We start from the raw sequence: 19121 nt of genomic DNA on the forward strand, positions 1-19121 counted from the left end.
CTGGGATTTCTAGGCGTAAACAGACTAGCTGCGGCTAATCTAACCAGCGCTTTTAATGACGTCACTGCCGTGCGCCAGTCTGTTTTTATCAAGATTACCGGTAGATGTACCTTTGTCCTACTGTGGAGAAATTCGTTTTCTCCCTTTATTAACCAACAGAGTTGTTCAAAAGTACAGAACAAAACATATGGCATTACATCTTATGACAAAAATGCACCTTAAACAGAGTTTAAGCAGCAAAACATCACTCTGCAAATAGTGTATATATAGTGAGACAATTCATGATTTAAAGTGTTAACTTTCACCAGTTTTTGTATGCACGTTTTAAAAAATGCTGATACTTGAAAGGTTTAAGCACTTAATACACTTAATTCTTAACATTTAATTTTTGCAATATAAATTGAGGAATGTTATTTTTTCAATAAACTTGTTCGATAAATGGGTGTTTTTAAATAGTATCGAAATCGAGTATCGAGTACCAAGTTTTTTTTTCAAGTATCGAATCAAGTTTGAAATTTTAGTATCGTGACAACCCTAGCTGTTAGGAATATCTAAAATATCTTTAATAGAAGATGTAGATTAAAGCTTTAAGAGTTTGTTATAATTAGCTGTTTACAGACACTGAACTGACTCTAAAACTTGAGATACTGATCTCTCGTTCTCTGAACATTTTTCATCAGCTGAAACCAGATCGAGCTGGAAGTAAAACAAGCATGAAGGAACGAGTTTAATATTGGGGGGGACACATTTTGGAAATCTAACAAATCTGTTGTAGGTCAATATATACCGTAGTTCAACTTCACTGGAAAAAAATACATTAAATGATTATTTCTGATTCTAACGTGTCACTGAGTGTTTCATGCAAGCTGAACATGAACATAGTCTCCTGCCGCTATCTCCTGCTTTAGCTTCTGATAGAAAATCTGATAGACGGTGAAACTCTAGGATTAGAAAAGTCTGACAGATGAGACTCAGGGCGTAAGGCAAAGCCCAGAAAGACAAGAAAATAACTTTTATAGCCCAGTTCACTAACATTCTGTTTTTTTTTTTTTGTTTTTTTTTTTTTTTTTTTTGATCGGGGACCCATGAGCCAGCCAGAAGGGGAGGAAACTTAGGCTCCTTTTGACACTGTAGACCACAACGTTCTACTAAACAGGTTAAAGGCCCTGGCTGGGATTTCAGGTTCTGCTCTAGACTGGCTCTCTTTTTATCTCAACAACAGAACATTCACAGTGAAGTCCGAAACCTTCTCTTCAGATACTGCCTCTCTAACATGCGGGGTCCCACAAGGTTCAGTCCTAGGGCATCTACTATTTGCATTCTATATTCTTCCCCTAGCTGGCATCATTCAGTCTTTCCCAGACATCTCCTACCACATCTACGCTGATGATATTCAGCTCTATATGTCCTTTATGCCACACCAGTTGGACAGGCTGGCCACACTTGTACTCTGCCTGACCCAGATCAGTAACTGGCTGTCCAGCAACTTTCTTGTCTTAAATGCTAACAAGACAGAGGCCCTGATCTCTGCACCCCCGGAACATCAGCCAAAAATCGAGCAAGAAATTGTCTCTTTTTGCCCATCAGCCAAGGCCAACATTAGAAACCTAGGAGTTATTTTTGATCCAGCTTTAAGTTTAGACTCACACGTCAAAACCATCTCCCGCTCTTGTTTCTTTCAACTGAGAAACATTTCAAAAGTCCGTAAACTGGTTTCTACTGCAGATCTGGAAAAAAATCATCCATGCCTTTGTGTCATCATGCTTAGACTACTGTAACGCTCTTTTTACTGGTCACAGCAAAACCTCCCTCTCACGCCTTCAAGCCATCCAAAATGCAGCAGCCAGACTCCTAACTAAATCCAGCAGACAAGCTCACATCACTCCAGTTTTACAGTCCCTCCACTGGCTCCCGGTAGAATATAGAATACAGTTTAAAGTTTTAGTCCTGACCTATAGAGCTCTTAACAACCAGGCTCCAAGCTACCTATCTGAGCTTTTATCCCCACACACCACCTCTCGGAACCTTAGATCCACATCTGAAAACCTCCTGGCTGTTCCTCGAACCAGACTGAAAACCAAAGGGGACAGGGCCTTTCAGACTATTGCACCCAGACTTTGGAACAGTCTACCTTCAAATCTCCGTCTCTCTAACACTGTAGAGGTCTTTAAAAATCATCTAAAAACTCACCTTTTCATCCAGGCGTTCCCTCCCTAAATGTTTCAGAATGATGGCTTTGTTCGGGTTCACACCTTCACTTTGTTTATACTCATGATTTTATTTTCTACTTTATCACTGCTATTGTTTTTCTGATGTTTTTATTGGTTAGAGGTATTTGCCCTGATCTTTATCATGCTGTACAGCGCTTTGTGATTTATATCTGTGAAAGGTGCTCTATAAACTTTTACTTACTTAGTTACTCCCCATTAGCCGGATCCAGGTGATTACCGGCCAACGTGGACGTTTTAATTATAAAAAAGCTGTTTATGTGTCAGTAGTGTTTTATTTTTATTTAATAATATGAATGTAGGATATATTTTAATAATATGAATGTAGGATATATTATCTTATTCCTATGGGTAGAGATGTGTAAACAGATTTAATACAAGACTAAAGCTGTGAATATTCAGTCTGAATTGATCTGACTCATCAGAATATTTTAAACTACATCAGCCAACAATGCTGACCAACAATCAGAAAAATCTGCTTGTTTCTGACAGAATGAAAAAAGAAATAATTCACTTACAACAACAGCTGGAACTATGTTAATTTTCAGATGGACAAAAGAAACAAACAGTGGCCAAAATTGCAGTCTAAATGCACCAGAAAGCAGAGTTTAACACTTATTTTTCTAATATTTCTAAGGAAGTGTATACAGAATGTAATTTATTCTTAAACCGTACTGCCCAGCCCTACTTGTTATGGGATTACATATATTTAACTGTGTTCACTTATTATTACATTCAAATCTTCCTCTCATCAGCAACCTAAAACCATCTCATTCTTCACTGTAGCACCTACCTGCACCTCAGCAGGTCTGGTGCTCCCTGTCTCACTCTCAGCAGGTCTGGTACTCCCTGTCTCACTCTCAGCAGGTCTGGTGCTCCCTGTCACTCTCAGCTGGTCTGGCTCTCCCTGTCTCACCCTCAGCAGGTCTGGTGCTCCCTGTCTCACTCTCAGCAGGTCTGGTGCTCCCTGTCTCACCCTCAGCAGGTCTGGTGCTCCCTGTCTCACCCTCAGCAGGTCTGGTGCTCCCTGTCTCACCCTCAGCAGGTCTGGTGCTCCCTGTCTCACTCTCAGCAGGTCTGGCTCTCCCTGTCTCACCCTCAACTGGTTCCTGCTGAACTTCCTCTGATCTCTAATATAAAAACAGTGGACAGGAATAAGGAGTAAAATACTGTTGGACGACTAGTGCAACATTAAAATCATGGTTGTTATAGTATTATTTAGTCGTGCTCACTTGTTATCATGCTCGAATCTTCCTCTCATCATCAACCATCTAAAATCTCACTCCACTGTAGCACCTACCTGCACTGCTGGACTGACCATAGGGCATAGCGGGCAACTGCCCGCTGGGCCGACCCTTTCATCTTTTATGGGCCGGTGTCTGTTTTTTTTTTTTTTTTTTTCCCTAGTCTCTAGTTGTTGCGGACAACTTGTCCGCGCCGCCCCACGCGACGCCTCGTAAAAGTTGGTGGATTGGCCAATTGGTAATAATACACTCTGGGCTGGACCAATAGCCAGCGGTCTGATGCACCCGCCAGTTGTTTGTGAATCTCAGTAAACAGACAGACGAGCTTTACAAAATGGAGAACAAAAAACGGAAAGCAGGAGCGGAGAAAATTCGACTAAAAAAGAAACTGGCCCTTCAGGCTGATGCTGGCACATGTGTTAAAATCTCACAGTTGTTTGGTAGTGAAGGTTCAAGTAAAATCAATTTAGGAAGTGATGGAGCCTCAGCCCAGCGACAGGTTGGAGAAGAAAAGAGGGAGGAGGAGGAGAAACCCGAGCCGGTGTTGTGCCATTAATCGTTTCGCTGCCAAAAAATGATTAGCCACCGCGGGATCGCGCACGGTTAGGTAATTGCATTTCTAGACAAAATTCCCCAGGATTTCGCCCTAAAACTCAGCATATCTAGCAATATGGACATTCAGAAAGCAAAGATAACCTCTTCCGGTACTTAAACAGATGTTTATCGCGGATATTAGTGTGGCAGTGTTTGTGGCACCCTGCGCGGGAGCACGAGGACGTGCTTGTGGAAAGAGGGAGGAAGATGTGGCAGTGTGAGCATCCTGTCACAATGTCTTGATTGATCTTGCGCCCTGGCTACTGGGCCAAGGGGATGTCCATTTGGCTGACTGGTTAGAGCGTATGACTCTCACCCCAGAGGTCTGGGGATCGAATACAACCCGGGCCGTCGTTTATCCACCTTGCCACATTAGTTTTCCCAGTTCGGAAGTTGTTTTAAGTGTTGCTAATTGTCTTAAACGTTCACAATGATTAATCCTTTTTGCAATATTTGCTATTGAAAGATGGTTTGTGGTAAGAACTGGCTTTCTTTATGTTACAGCCTTGATACTAAAAAAATAAATAATGTAAAATGGCACCCTGTATTGAATGTAAACGTTGTATAAATGTAAATAAACAATTCTCCAGCGATTTAATTTTTCCCCCTTCCTTTCTTTAGTCCACTTGACATGGAGCCACAGTTAACTAGTTTGGGGCACATTTTTACTTGAAAAAAAGTATTTAAAATGATCAAGCTTTGGCTTTACAATGACACTGTGTAGGTTACTATCTATACATTACGTTGCTCTATTTAAAAGTAACAAGATAAAAGCTCTTCAGCACATACAATTAAGATTGGTCACTTGCCAAATAGACTACACCCTCCCGTTTACCTATAAGAAACGCCTCAAAATATCTTTAAATTCTTTATTGATGATTTAATTGTAGACAACTAAAATGGCATTTTACTTGCCAAAAAGTGATTGAATCGCTCAGATTTTCATGGAGGCTAAAATTGACCAAATAAGGGTTTTATGTATTATCTGTTGATGTTACTGTACTCATACTGCCTACTGTGTCATCAAAAACACCTCAAAAATGGCAACAAAAAAAAAAGATAATTTCCCTTGCCAAAAATTGATCACAGAGTCCTGGTCACCTGTAAAGGGTTAAATTTACCTAAATATTACCTTATTTATTATCTCTTGATGTTATTAGTGCCATCACAGGATGCTGGGTGTCTTCCACATTCATAAACACCTCAAAAATGGCAACAAATGATAATTTCCCTTGCCAAAAATTGATCACAGTGTCCTGGTCACCCATAAAGGCTTAAATTGGCATAAATATTACTTCATTTATTATGATGCTGGGTGTGTTCCACAATCATATTCGAATAAACATGAAAATATTCCGTCCGAATATCTGTTTCTTGTTATAAATATAACAGCTAGAAGGATTTACAGTTAAAATAGGAGAAACATTTCAGGGAACTATTGTCAATTAACCACAGAAATAAGGACTAATAACATCAAGAGATAATAAATAAGGCAATATTTAGGTAAATTTAACCCTTTACACTTGACTCCCCAGGAAGGGTCGTAACACCACTTGCCTCATGCACATAAGTGACCAAAACAAAGCAGCATGGAGACACTCCGTCTCCAACCACCTCTCAGGCAGCAGCCTGCTCTCCCAAGTTCTACACGTCACCAGAACATAAACAACCGCAACACAATAAAAGCAGTGTTATACAAAATGGAAGGCCTGTAGTGTTTATTCTCTTACAGTAACAACTTATTAATTTTTGGGAGGAATTTATTTAAGATTTTTTGCTTTTTATTAATTGTGCAATAGAAAAATAATCGCTAGATTAATCATCTAAATAGTCATTAGAATAGTCAACTATTCGATAAAAGAATCGTCAGAATAATCATTTTAAAAATAATCATTTACCCCCAACCCTACTTTTTTAGAATACCAGGATAGGAAGGATGGTGTAGGTTTACGTTTATTAGATTGATACATAAATATTACCAATAAGAAAGTGTACGTTGGTGTGTGTCAGAAACAGCGTAAGGCTTAATGTCTTTTCCAAAAAAACCAGGTGATGGGCCGGTCTCCAATCAAAATGCCCGGGCTGAATTTTTGTCCCAGTCCAGCCCTGCCTACCTGCACCTCAGCAGGTCTGGCTCTCCCTGTCTCACCCTCAGCAGGTCTGGCGCTGCCTGTCGCACCTTCTTCGTCATTTCCTGCTGAACTTCCTCTGGTCTCTTATATGAAAAAAGTGACACGAATAAGGTTTAAAAATGAAATGTGATGAGAATGTCACAAACAAGCAACAATCACACTTACAAACTCAATTTTTATGTGGAGATTCTACTTTTTTATTTATTTCTTGTCAAATGGTTTTTGTCTGTTACTGTAAAATTCGCCATTTTTGTTAACTAGTAGTGTTGTTTAATGTTTAATGCTAACTAGCAAGATGTTTACGCTAGTCAGCCATTTTAGCGTTTGACCAGAAATACAATTATACTCTTGGACTAAATTATTACCAACTCACAATTCCTTTCTTTCTTTTTTTGCCCATGAGAAGAACTCGCTGAGCTGCTGCCGTCTCTCTCTGACACCTGTGTCTGCCCTGGCTCTGACTCCTGCTTCACTCAGCCAGCCTGTAACTCCCTGAGGGGAGGGGCTGTGTCGGAGAGAAGTCCGCGGTGTCTTTCAAAATAAAAGCTCGCGAGTCAAATATTTCAAAATCAATCTTTTTCTTCTCCATGTTATTGGGGGGGGACAAATGCGCGTTTGTCAAATATTGGAGGGGACACGTCCCACCCGTCCCCCCCGGTTCCTACGCCTTGACTTAGTGTCAAGATGTTTCTAATCAATGACAAGTCCTGCACTTTAATATAAGACTACACGCTATGCTACATCAAATCATTATTAATTCAGATGAATGCATTTTAACATTTCAATCTATATATATATATATATATATATATATATATATTTTTTTTTTTTAACAAATGAAAGAACAACTCCTGTCATAAAAACATCATTATTCCTTTTTAGCTTACTGCAGTACTGTTCCACAGAATTAATATTTTATTTAACATTCCCAGCAATTTGCAAGGACCACACTACAAAACCAGTGCTCAACATTCCAGACTTGAGCTGATACCAATTCCTAGCAACATCAGTTAGCTGCTGTAAAGACAATTTGAACACTAATGACCTTCACCTCCTCTAACTCTACTCTTAAGTGAGGAAGATAGGAAGTCCTTTATAGTTTATTTCTATCCATGGTTAAGCCGGTATTTCAGTTTTTTTCTGATGGCAGCAAATTTGGAAGTAATCATGAAGGAGCATCCAAACATGTCATGAAACATTTGCATAGGTTATCAGTTTCCTCTAATTAGTTACTGCTGGACTTTTGAACACGCTCAGATATGTTGCATGACACTATTCCTGCAACTGAGAGCAGCAGCAGCTCAGGATGTTGTTGTCCAGCAATCTGAGGATTTTAGGACTGACCCTGGCAGGGAATTCTGCTGTTCTGTCACTGGGCAAGACACATCACCCACCTTCCCTGCTGGTGGTGGTCAGAGGGACTGATAGTGACTGGTAACTGTCAGTGCCAGGGCAGCTGTGGCCACATTGTAGCTCATCATCACCAGGAAGTGAATGGATGAATGATACACTGTAGTGTAAAGGGCTTTGAGTCCTCTGACTCTGAAAGGCACTAGTCATTATCGTTATCATTTATCAGTAGTCATAGATTTATTCAGGGCAGGGTTCCCACAGGTACCTTAGAATGTAATTACTGATTAATCTTTTAAAAAGTAACTTAATTATCTTACTGATTACTTTATTCTGAAAGTAACTTAGTTACATTACATGATATGCATCATTGGTCCTGAATGAATGAAACCTAAAATACATGTGAGACAAATTGGAGAGGGCTGATTACTTAATTGCAGGTGAGTTCACGATGCTAACATATTACTATCATGTACCAGACAATTAAAATAGTATTGGTCAGTTAATATAATATTAATACTGTAACGTCCCGTCGGCACAATAACGGTCGGAGACGCTAACTTATGCTTTAGTCTTTTTAATGAGTCCAAAAGAGTTGCTGGCCGCAACCACGCCAAACACCGACCCCAAAACAAAACCAATGAACAGAGAGAAAGCGATACCAAAAAAAACAATAACTCCTCCTCAGGGTTTTTCACCCCCCCCCCCCACACACACACACACACACACACACACTCTTGCTCCTCCCCCTTCCTAGAACCGCTCATCCATTCCACTCAATTACAGTAAAAAAGAACCAAGCACAACAGAACAATTAACTGCAAAGAATGTGTTACATGGAACACATACTGCTGACATTCTCACACAGAACACAGCTAAAGTGCAGAACGTTACAATAATGAGCGTCTGTCCGCTGTCTCACACTCGCTAATATTCGTTCACCTAACATAGTTTAGTGCTTTAGAGAAAGGGAGAGCTTCCGTTTCTGGATCTGACCCAAACACCAGCAAGCCAGTCCAGCAGGTATTTTTAAAAGCTGCACATGATCCTCTCCTGGTTGTCTGGGCCCCGGTTCTGATCCGGTTCCGACCCGGAAACCAACTGGCCTGCTGGGCCACGTATCTCCTCTGGTTGTCGGTTCTGACAGTGATTTGAGCTCCAGAAATCTGCATTTCATTTTTTAAACCCCACCATGGGTCTCCAGAGCCCAGCGCGGACCTCTCTGTCCCGGTACCGACCGATGTGGGCTACAGAAGTCCGTCTTTCAGCTGCAGAAACGCCCTCAGGCACGGAGATGGAGGCGTTGTTTCTCTTAACTGGAAACCTGTGGACTCAATGTCCAGACAGGCTGGAGTTGGTACAGCCTTCACACACTATAGTTTATTTCCCTCTGGGAATAATAAAGTATCTTTGATTTGATTTGATCAACATGAAGACAATCCAACACTAGTGAACACACACTGACGGGATAACAAGACCTCTCTACCCTAAAACTAGCCACTCTCCACACTGAGCTGAGGCAGCATAGCTTCTAACTCCCTTTGGTTACGTCAGAGGTTCAGATTTAGAAAAAAAGAGCCTTTGTAGAAGCTTTGCTGAGAAAGGCCACTTTTTACTAGAGAAGCTGCTGTTATGTATTTTGGAATTAAATATCCACGATAAACATTTCAAATAGGATTTTTTGGACAGCATTTTATATGAATTAGAACAAAAATTTTGGCTGCAATTTGCTCTTTAAGGCTATATTTCACGTGTGGATGTTGTGAAAAACATGTAGCCTCTCAAGAAAATACATTCGTCTTTTTCACTTGTCACATTCAGTATCTGAAAACCTCCTCATGCTTTGCAGTATTGGTGCAACATTATGTAACTTTTCTTTTTTCAAAACACCGCTAGAGTACACAACAATTACCTAACTTTTGTGCTGCCTGTGATGATGGCCCCTGGAACGCACATCAAACAGTTGTGCCAAATTAAAGAGTGGGTTATCAGACCAGGCAGGAGTGTTTGATGTGAAGAGATGAGATGCATTATTATGGTAAATAAGCCCCTTATCAAGTTATTCCTACAGGGCCCTCTGAGCAGCCCACAGTAGTGTGTGCCCTTGGTCAGGCAGATACATGTTCTCCCACGCAACCACACACACACACACACACACACACACACACACACACACACACACACACACACACACACGTCAGTGACAGAGCATAAATGCATGCTCTGTTGATCTTTCACACTCTACTCCAAACAACCACCTGCTCTCCAAATGTCAGTCTCTGGCATAATTTGTTTCTAATCATTGGCAAAGAGCGGGAAATGTCACAGTTTTCCGAGACGGATGAATTCTGATTGATTTCCAATTAGTACTAAAACAAAATGCCAGTTTTCTTTTACCTCCCTTTGTGTGTGTGTGTGTGTGTGTGTGTGTGTGTGTGTGTGTGTGTGTGTGTGTGTGTGTGTGTGTGTGTGTGTGTGTGTGTGTGTGTGTGTGTGTGTGTGTGTTGTCTGCTCGCGTGCGTGTTAAAGAGAGAGAGAGAGAGCTTACAATTTATTTGTGTGACAATTAAGATAAGAGGATACAAAACGCAGCATTTACTATCCCTAAACCACAGAAGGCCCCTGAGGGCTTTGAATGAGGCCCAGAAAGACACAGAATTAGCCTCTATGCTATATATATAAATAACCCACACTGAACCCACCACTTCATGAAACAGCTCGCACTGTGAAATAATTCAAAATATCTGTTTGTGTTACACAACCAATTCTACCAATTCTGCCTTTCCCGGGATCCACTGATAATCTTTTCTTATTTATTTTCTTTTTCATTTTCTCACTTTTTTAATCACAATTTTTACTTTTACCATCTTTATGATATTTCAAACTTTTTTTATTTTTAATTTTCTTTCTTGTGAAGGTTCTCATGATTTTATCTTGAGAGGCGCTATATAAAAGATTGTTTCTTCTTCACATAACTTCTGCAAAAACCACAGAATAATATAAATATTTTGTTTGATTTGAATGATTAGTGATTTTAAAAATGATTCTTAAAGTTTATACATTCATTGTTAACTTCATTTTTATTAATGAAATTTCATAATGTTCCAGATGAATGGATTCTGATTATAAAGATAAAAGCAAGTATCACTCAGTGCTGAACCCAAAACATTCTAATCATCATGCAATATTTAATTTAAATTATATATCCTATTATTAAAAATAAGAGAAAAAATATAACAAACATTTATAATTTTTACTTTGTGCTGAAAGCATGAACCAGAAGTCATTTGAACTGATCTTGTGTTTCACATATTACACTAGAATCAAAGTTTTGGTGAAACAGTTCGATTTCTTTTAACTGAATCACATATTTGAAAATAGATCAAATATTACCTCCAGATAATGAACACAGAATGCTTTTGTACTGGCTATCTTATTTCTGTTGCGTGCACACAGTTCTAACAGTGCAGTTGTGTTGTTCTGAACATTCAGTGTGTTTCCACTATATGCTTTAATATCCATCTTCAAAATACTCAACACAAGTAGGAGCTTACTTTCAAAATATAGGAAGATAAGGCAAAAAGAAAAACAAATATGTCGTCATGGTATTTTTTATGTTTATTTTTTTTTTACAGTTTTGTGCATCATGGAGCATTTGTGCATTCAATCAGGTTTGATGTCATTTCAGTTTTTTGAAGCTTCAAGTCATTTAAAATAATCTGAGAAGTTTGCAATGAAAGTTAAAAATTTTTACTAATTTATGTTGCAAACCACTTATGGTCTAAACTGATTTAACCAAGTTTCAAAAAATGTATTATATTGTGTACATATGTGCCGCTACATTTTCTTGTTAATAAAGTTTTACAAATATGCTTTATTTTTACTGTTAGCAGAGTCATCCTTCGTGCTGAGGGAGGAAATAATACAGCCACATCACTGCTTAGCTTCTCAATCAGGGAACACCTGGTTTATTCTGTCACATCATCTTTTATGCGTCGCTGACAGCGATCTCATTGGTTGAATTAAACCACAAAAGATATTCCATAAGTATTTACAATATAAACATAAAAAGATAAAGATATACATACAGAGATAAAACAAATGAGAACACAAACATGATAATGTAATATAAATCAATATTAAATCATGATCTATTGTAGATCTCAGTTCTTAACATTTACTGTACCATCAGCGCTGCTCTGAAATGGTAAATGGCCTCTACTGGATATGGTGCATTCTAGAGTCCTGGAACCCCGCAAGGCGCTTTACAACACAATAAGTCATTCACACACATTTACACGCTGGTGGGGATAAGCTATGATGTAGCCACAGCTGCCCTGGGGCACACCGACAGAGGCGAGGCTACCTAACAAAGGCGCCACCGGTCCCTCTGACCACCACCAGCAGGCAAGGTGGGTTAACTGTCTTGCCCAAGGACACAATGACAGTGACAAACTGAGCGGGGCTCAAACCTGCAACCTTCCAATTATGGGGCGAGCACTTAACTCCTGTGCCACCATCACCCCAAAGAGAAACATTATCCATTGTTGCCCTTTTCACTAGTTAAAACAATTTTATAGGAACACAAAAAATATTTGTGACACATTTAGGCTAAAATCTAAAATCACTGTACAAAACAAGGTTTATATTGTCGAAACAAGTGCGCTGGAGCCATCAGGTGAGCAAAGTTCCATTTGAATAGGTGCAAAATCACACACTAACGTTTCAATGCAACGTGAGTCTTCATCAGACTACTCATCTAATGGGCCGTTCCCATCTGTACCGGGTCGGCCCGGGCCGGGTAGCATAGGTTGTTTACATATCTGGGTGGCCTGGTATTTTTCCGGGCCAACCAAGGCTCATTCTCAGCCCTCTTCTCGAGGGGGTCTGCTTCAGGCCGACCAGGGCCAACACACCCACTGCTGACAGCAAATTCACACCTTCCATTAGAGCAAGCCTCTGATTGGTGGGTAGAATCAGCCCACATGGGCTTAAGGCAAGGATGTGTGGAATCAACCGGGCCAGGCTGGGGCCGACTGGGGCTACCCGGCCCGGGCCGACCCGGTACAGATGGGAATGGCCCATTAGTGCTCCAGCTCCCCTGTTTGGATTATTGATTGTCCTCCAGCTGTCCTGGGCACTGGTGTGGATGACGCAAGGAGCACCGTACTCAACTGAATTCCACAAGGTTTATACTGTCTCTTTAATGCCATTGTCTTTTAAGATCATTTTATTGTGCATAACATTATCAAAACCATGGCTAAAATATTGAAAATGACACAAAATATATGTAACAGTTTGTTTTCTTCCATTACATGCAAATGACCAAGTCCCTCGTAACCATTAAAATCTGCTTTAGTGAAGGATCTACATTCCAGCCCTCATCCATGGTCCATTCATTTACCTTTGGTGGACATTTAGCTTTTTAATTTCACAAGATTCATGTTCTAAGTTTTTTCTTTTTCTACTCACAGAGACATCTGAGAAATTAAAAGTTTCAACGCAACAAAAATATATTGTTTCGTTAAAGAAGTTGCGGTTGCAGCAACGTTTCTTTCCTTTAACTTTTTATTTGATGAGTTGTCTACCTCTTATTGCTTTTTACCATGACTCTGTCCAGAGACAGGATCAGAATGAAAACCACATATGAAAATCTTTGTGTATTTGAGTGTTTGTTGTCAGCAGTGGTGTGAAGACACTGTGCATACATGTTTTAATGCACCTTTCACTTCTCTCTCATATTTTGTTTGTTGCATAAGAATGTGTCAGGTTTGAAATTGCACCGAGGAAGCGTGAGTGAAAGATATTCTAGTATTTTACCAAGAATTATTATAAAAATGTAGAAAAAAGTAACAAGTAGCCTGGGAGTGTACCACTCACCTGATCAGTAAACAACCACTCTCCATTCACCAAACCCTCCTGTTTCCTCAGCTGCTGGTCTTCCTCTAATTCAGGGAGAGTTGGGGGTGGGGGTGGGGGGGGGGGGGGGTGTTGTTTTCCTTATCTTCAGAACTTTCAGCCCAAGCTGGCCTCTTGGTGAAGTCCAGAGATGTGTGTCCTTGAGGTCTCCTCTAAACACCTGCAATCGTGATCGTGGTGTTTTGTTTCTGCTGTTCATACCAACTTAGTAGAATATGTGTATTCTGATCGGATCCACAGTCATATTTCCTGTTTAAGCTGAAGAGTAAATAAAGGTAATCATACAAGATTTTAATTGCATACAAAATTAAATCAGCATATAGAATGTACAGAGGGGAGATTAAGTGTGTGACGCATTTTTATCAGTAAGGGTATTTCTAAAGCCTGATTTCTGCTTCTCCGTCTGCGTCAGTGCGGAGACACGCAACGCCATTATCCGTCCTTGCGTAGGGCTCCGGCAGGCACGCAAGTACGTACGGAGTCGAGCCCACTTTTTTAAACATCTGTCGAACGAAACGGATTACGCAAGCTTGTGATTGGTCAGGACGCCGCTGTTGTTTACAGCGCCGCCATTGCAAAGAGAGCCGAGGATAACTAGCGACAGACACAGAGAAGCTTGAAGAATACCTCGCGAAAAAACTCTAAAAATATGAACGTTTCATCCTGCCGTGACTGGAGGAGTGAAAAGATGCGCAGCAAGCGTTTTATTTGTGGACGGAAAGGACAGGAAACGTGGGTTAAGAGGTGGGGAGCGCATGAAGCGGTGGGAGAATGAGAGACTAATATGTCCGTGTTAAAAGTCTCTTATATACACAAAAAACACAATATAAACACACGATCTTGGACCGATACATGACAGGATACCACAGAACAGCTCTACGCCCTCTGTGGTCCTGCCGGGCAATTGCTTTGCAACACTCTCCAGGAGACGGAGAAGTATGAGAGCCAAACGCTTCCGTCAATCCGTGCGTGTCTGTCCCTTGCGGAGCTGACAGAGAAGCATAAACCAGGCTTAAGTGGGCTATTGACATGACATTTCCACCAGATGTTTCCATCAAGACAAATATTGAATCCATCCAAAGAAATCAGAACATTTAAGTAAACAAGTTGAGTCCTAATAAATAAAGTGAAATGACACAGAGGAAAAGTTCTGAACACACTTTATTTAATACTTTATAGAAAAAGCCTTTGTTGGTGATTACAGCTTATAGATGTCTCTTGTATGGAGAGACCAGTCGTGTGCAGTGCTCAGGAGTGATTCTGGCCCAGTCTTTAAATCTCGAAGGTTCCTTGGGTCCCTTTTGTAAACATTGATCTTCAGTACTTTCCATAGATTTGTAATGGCATTTAGGTCAGGTGACTGGGCCATTCAAGCAACTTTGGTCTTGTGTTTGGGATCATTGTCGTATCTTTTTGTTTTCAGCTTTCTGGCAGATGGCAGCAGTTTTTTGTCCAGAAAGTCCCAGTACATTTCTCCATTCATCCTGCCTTCATTAATATGACGTCTGCCAGCACCCCTTGGTGAAGAGCTGCCCCACACCATGATGCATCCACTGCTGTACTTAACTGTTAGTTTGGTCTTCTTGGGGTGGTGGGCACTGCCGTTTCTTCTCCAAACATGGTGTGTACGATGACAACCAAAAAGTTCCGTTTGCCTTCATCTGATCATACCACAGTCTTTCAGTAATCCACAGGCTTCTCCAAATGCTGTTTTGCATACTTTAATTGAACCTCAAAATGCTTTTTGTTGAGCAATGGAGTTTTGCGTAGTGAGCATGCAATGATGCCTTGGCTGTTCAGTGCATTGCCTATAGTTTCTTTGAAGCAACAGTACATGCGGATGCAAGGTCTTCCTGAGGTTCATTTAGCTTGTAATGTAACTGGTAATGTCAAAAATATTTTCTAATGATTTGACCTGAAAGGTACATAGATAAAAGGCTATTTTTAAACAAACTCTCATTGTTGTCTTCTCTACACTGCACTTTTCTCCAAAACCTATGGGATGGATTACAATGGTGGTGTCCAACAAATCAGTTTTCCAGATACTTTTGGGAAGACTTTGAAGCCATGACCTCCAGAAGAAAATCAGGAGGAAGTCCAGAAGCCATTTTCTGCAATGATGGAGGCACCGATAGCCAAAACGACTTCAACAAAATGTAAAGCATATGTAAATTTCATGTGATGAATGTTGTTTTACAAAACGTATTTTTTTGACAGATTTTGACAAATTACACAGAGATTTCTCCAGAGGCCAACACAGCATGCAGTTTGGTTTACATTTTGGGTCTTCCTCTCTCTCTCTCTCTCTCTGTGCTCTGTGTATTTTTTGCTCTGCGGCTGGATGCCACACTGTTGTTGAGCAAAAGTATTAAATACATTATTTTGTATCACCATGTGAGTGTCCCATGTTTTCAAAATGGTCTGACAATTTAAAAATCCTGCTACATGAACTTGGTCCTACTGTGCTATTTTCTGCCCCATCAGAGATAAACTCATACTTTAACAAAACTTTTTGTTCTGGGTGTTTTAGATAAAATATAGAATCTTTAAATATGGCAGTAGTAGTAAAAAACAAAAGGAATATATATATATATATATATATATATATATATATATATATATATGTACACACACACACACACACACATATATATGTATATACGTATATGTGGTATTGTTTAGTTTGTATTTTGGTGTCTGTGATCTGTACACAGAGGTACGGGAGGTAGTGAGCTCATGGACATTTCACCACATCTTGCTTCAAATTTCAATACAATTTCATGCCATATCAAAAAGTAACTTAAACATTTCAGAATACAATTTGAGGGGTGCCAGTCCTACTCCCTGAAGTTCTAATTATCGTAGAACTCAACCATCTTTTGGAATATACTATTTGTCATTATCTATGAAATGATAAAATGCCTCTGAATAATACAATAGAATAGAACAGAATAGACTTTATTTATCCCACAGTGGGGAAATTGGCTTGTTACAGCAGCACCAACACTTAAGAGAATAATTAGAAGAAAATAGAAAAGTTTTTTTAAGTAAATCTGGCGGGAAAACCTTGAACAGTCCGGCTGAGATGCTATCCTGTGGAGGACAATGTAAGTCCACTGAAATTAAGGACTTAGCAACCTCTTCTGTTATGTGAATCATCATAATGGATTCTAATAATGAGTTTTGTTACATGGCTGTAAAATTTAGCGTAAGTTAAGTCAGACTCGATCTCAAAAATGTGCATGCCCATGAGGGGTCTTGACCCCCCGTTGCCTGCCACTCACCTAAAAATGTGGCTTTTTATCCTCTCAGCAAGTGGAGGTCCAACATGAAGATTGTTTCTCATAGCCTTTTTGAGGCTGGGCCTGACTAAACCTCTGTAGTCAAGGCTTGCTTGCTGGGCACGCCCTCGAATGGCTCCAAAAGGCTGTCCTTAGGAACCATGGTCCTCCTTTATTCCTATGGTAAATGGCCTGCTTTTGTAAGCTAGGGGTTGTACGAACTAGTCGACTAGTCGACTTCACGGCTCTGTAGTGACTTTTTATGCCTGTCATCAACTAGTCGCTGTCACGTGATAATGACTGACAAGATGCAGTCCTCGGAAAAGACAGCAGGTGATGAGCCCCTGCGCGTCTGGATCGAGGCGGAGGCGACGCGCTGTGCGGTACTGACACCGGCGGTAAAACGGATATTTAACCAAACTGTGACCTTTTCCCTCTTGCAATTTAACCTTCCCCTCACCCCCATCCTAACCTTAACCAGTTTGTGCATGCAAAGCTCTGATCGTTGACGTGCGCTCCAGACATTGCGTCCTGAGCACCGCCAAATCAGGTGTCACCACCTCAAAAACAAATTAAACACGCGATCGTTCATGTCGGCTCATTTACTTTCATGTTTTTTGTCTGTTATTTGTGCCTGATGCATTTCGCTGCTGCGGAGCGAGGCGCATCACCTGTTGTCCTCCGGTGACGCACCCCCAAGATTCCATTATCTCCACTCCGCTCCGCTCCGGCACGAACTCCGCAGCAAAAACGGTCCCGTTGTAGTCGGCCGGCGAGCAGCGGCACTCCGCTGTTTTTGTGGTCGGTAGATCTTTTAGAACTGCAGTTCAAAGGTAACTCATAAGGTGAATATATATGAACCCAGGTAGCAGTTTCTCTTTAGGATTGAGAGGAGATGCAGGAAGATAATAAACAGGCAGGACAGAAAAATAGTCAAATAAAAACAAGTTAGTTTTTGTACCTGGTGGTTGCAACAAACAGACACCATTGAAGGTAATCAGAAGTGAGGAACAGAAAATGAAATAATTATTTTAATGTTTAGAGCAGCAGGAAAGGCTGCAGGCGCATCAGTGAGTTTGCGGCTGCTGCGCAGGGGGAGGGGGCAGAGGACTGAAGTAGGATGCAGAAACTACCGTTGTTAAAAGAAATGTGTTAACTTAGAAAATGTGGGCGCAATTTTAATTGTCAAAAACTCCAGCGAACCTACCGACCGACCCCCCCCCCCCCCCCCCCCCCCGCTTCCGGCGTATGACGTCATCAACGACTAGTCAAAGTCGACTCGACTTTCATTACTTGACTGTCGACTTTAAAAAGAATAAAGTCGTGCAGGCCCTATTGTAAGCTCCTTCTAAGGTTCTACAACCCCCAAAGGCACTTCTGAACACTGATGCCACAGCTCCCTTTGACCACCACCAGCACAGTTTCTTGGATTTGAATCACTCTGACACATTTCCTGAAGCCAGATTAGAATAGATGACCCTTCAAAGGAATGGCATTTCAGTTACCACACATTTCAAGTGTCCCACCAGGACAGTTTTACTGGAAGTCATGATTTTTTTCTATTTTTGACTGGTTGTTGTACTTGTTCAGCTGTGGCATACATATTCACAGTTGTCTGTTGTAAAATAAAACAGGATTCACATTTCAGCTGCGCCAGTCAAATGCTTGTATATAACCTCCCATTTGCTTTGAATGCCCACATTCTTGACAATTACTGTACTACAGTATGTGTTCATTGATGACGCTAAAGCAAGATGACAGAAATTCAAGCTCAACTTCAAAGGTGCTGTACGGAAGGAGCTAGAGATGCATAGAACCAGTGACGTGAGGGTTAATCAACCTGGAAAAGGGGGTCTGGGGGGCAGTTCCATGATTTAGGTCAGACAGCTTGTCGTGGATTTTTGAGGTAAGGACCCAAATGCAGGTGAGAGAAGAAGTCCAGTAGGCAGCCAGGCACTGTAAAAAAAAAAAGTCTTTTTATTTTAGTGTTGGGTCTGGAACAGAAGAAGGATAAACATGAGAACACGAGGAACCACCAAGGAACTGTGACTGAGCTGGTCTTAAGTAGACAGGGTGGTGAATACACAGACAAAGGAACAGGTGAGATGATTGCTAATGACGAGGGCTTTTAGGTGTGACTAACTGACCGAGGAATGAGAGCTAATACAAAACACAAGAGGAGGAGAACCTATAACTGAACAAGATAAAACAATAAAGAAAGTAACGAAAACAAGACGATAATAAAACCTAAAGGCTGAAACAACTAAACCAAAAGCTAAATGAGGATAGCAAAATCTAAATACTCTAAAAGTGACTGTAAAGGGATGAATGTAAAGGCTGAATGATCAAACTACATGTGAGCTTCAGGTTGCT

At 40.6% G+C, this 19121-nt stretch overlaps 1 protein-coding gene across 4 annotated transcripts in view; it reads right to left on the reverse strand.

The window, feature by feature from the left end:
• The window catches only part of LOC107387348 (inactive N-acetylated-alpha-linked acidic dipeptidase-like protein 2), a 661429-nt gene extending 654712 nt beyond the window's left edge, over window positions 1-6717 (reverse strand). For 2 of the 4 annotated variants that reach the window (XM_070545852.1, XM_054749611.2), the window contains exons 1-2: window positions 6572-6716; window positions 6181-6281 (exon numbers count right to left, since the gene is read on the reverse strand). In XM_070545852.1, the coding sequence (XP_070401953.1) occupies window positions 6181-6281; window positions 6572-6598 (128 nt within the window). In that variant the 5' untranslated portion in view covers window positions 6599-6716. Of the gene's footprint in view, window positions 1-6180; window positions 6282-6571 lie in introns of those variants that run through there. The other 2 variants (XM_054749605.2, XM_054749607.2) reach the window with 2 other exon arrangements.
• Between the last annotated feature and the right edge of the window lie 12404 nt (window positions 6718-19121).

Source organism: Nothobranchius furzeri, chromosome 16, assembly GCF_043380555.1.
Source record: "Nothobranchius furzeri strain GRZ-AD chromosome 16, NfurGRZ-RIMD1, whole genome shotgun sequence".
In the NCBI taxonomy this organism is placed as follows: Eukaryota; Metazoa; Chordata; class Actinopteri; order Cyprinodontiformes; family Nothobranchiidae; genus Nothobranchius; species Nothobranchius furzeri.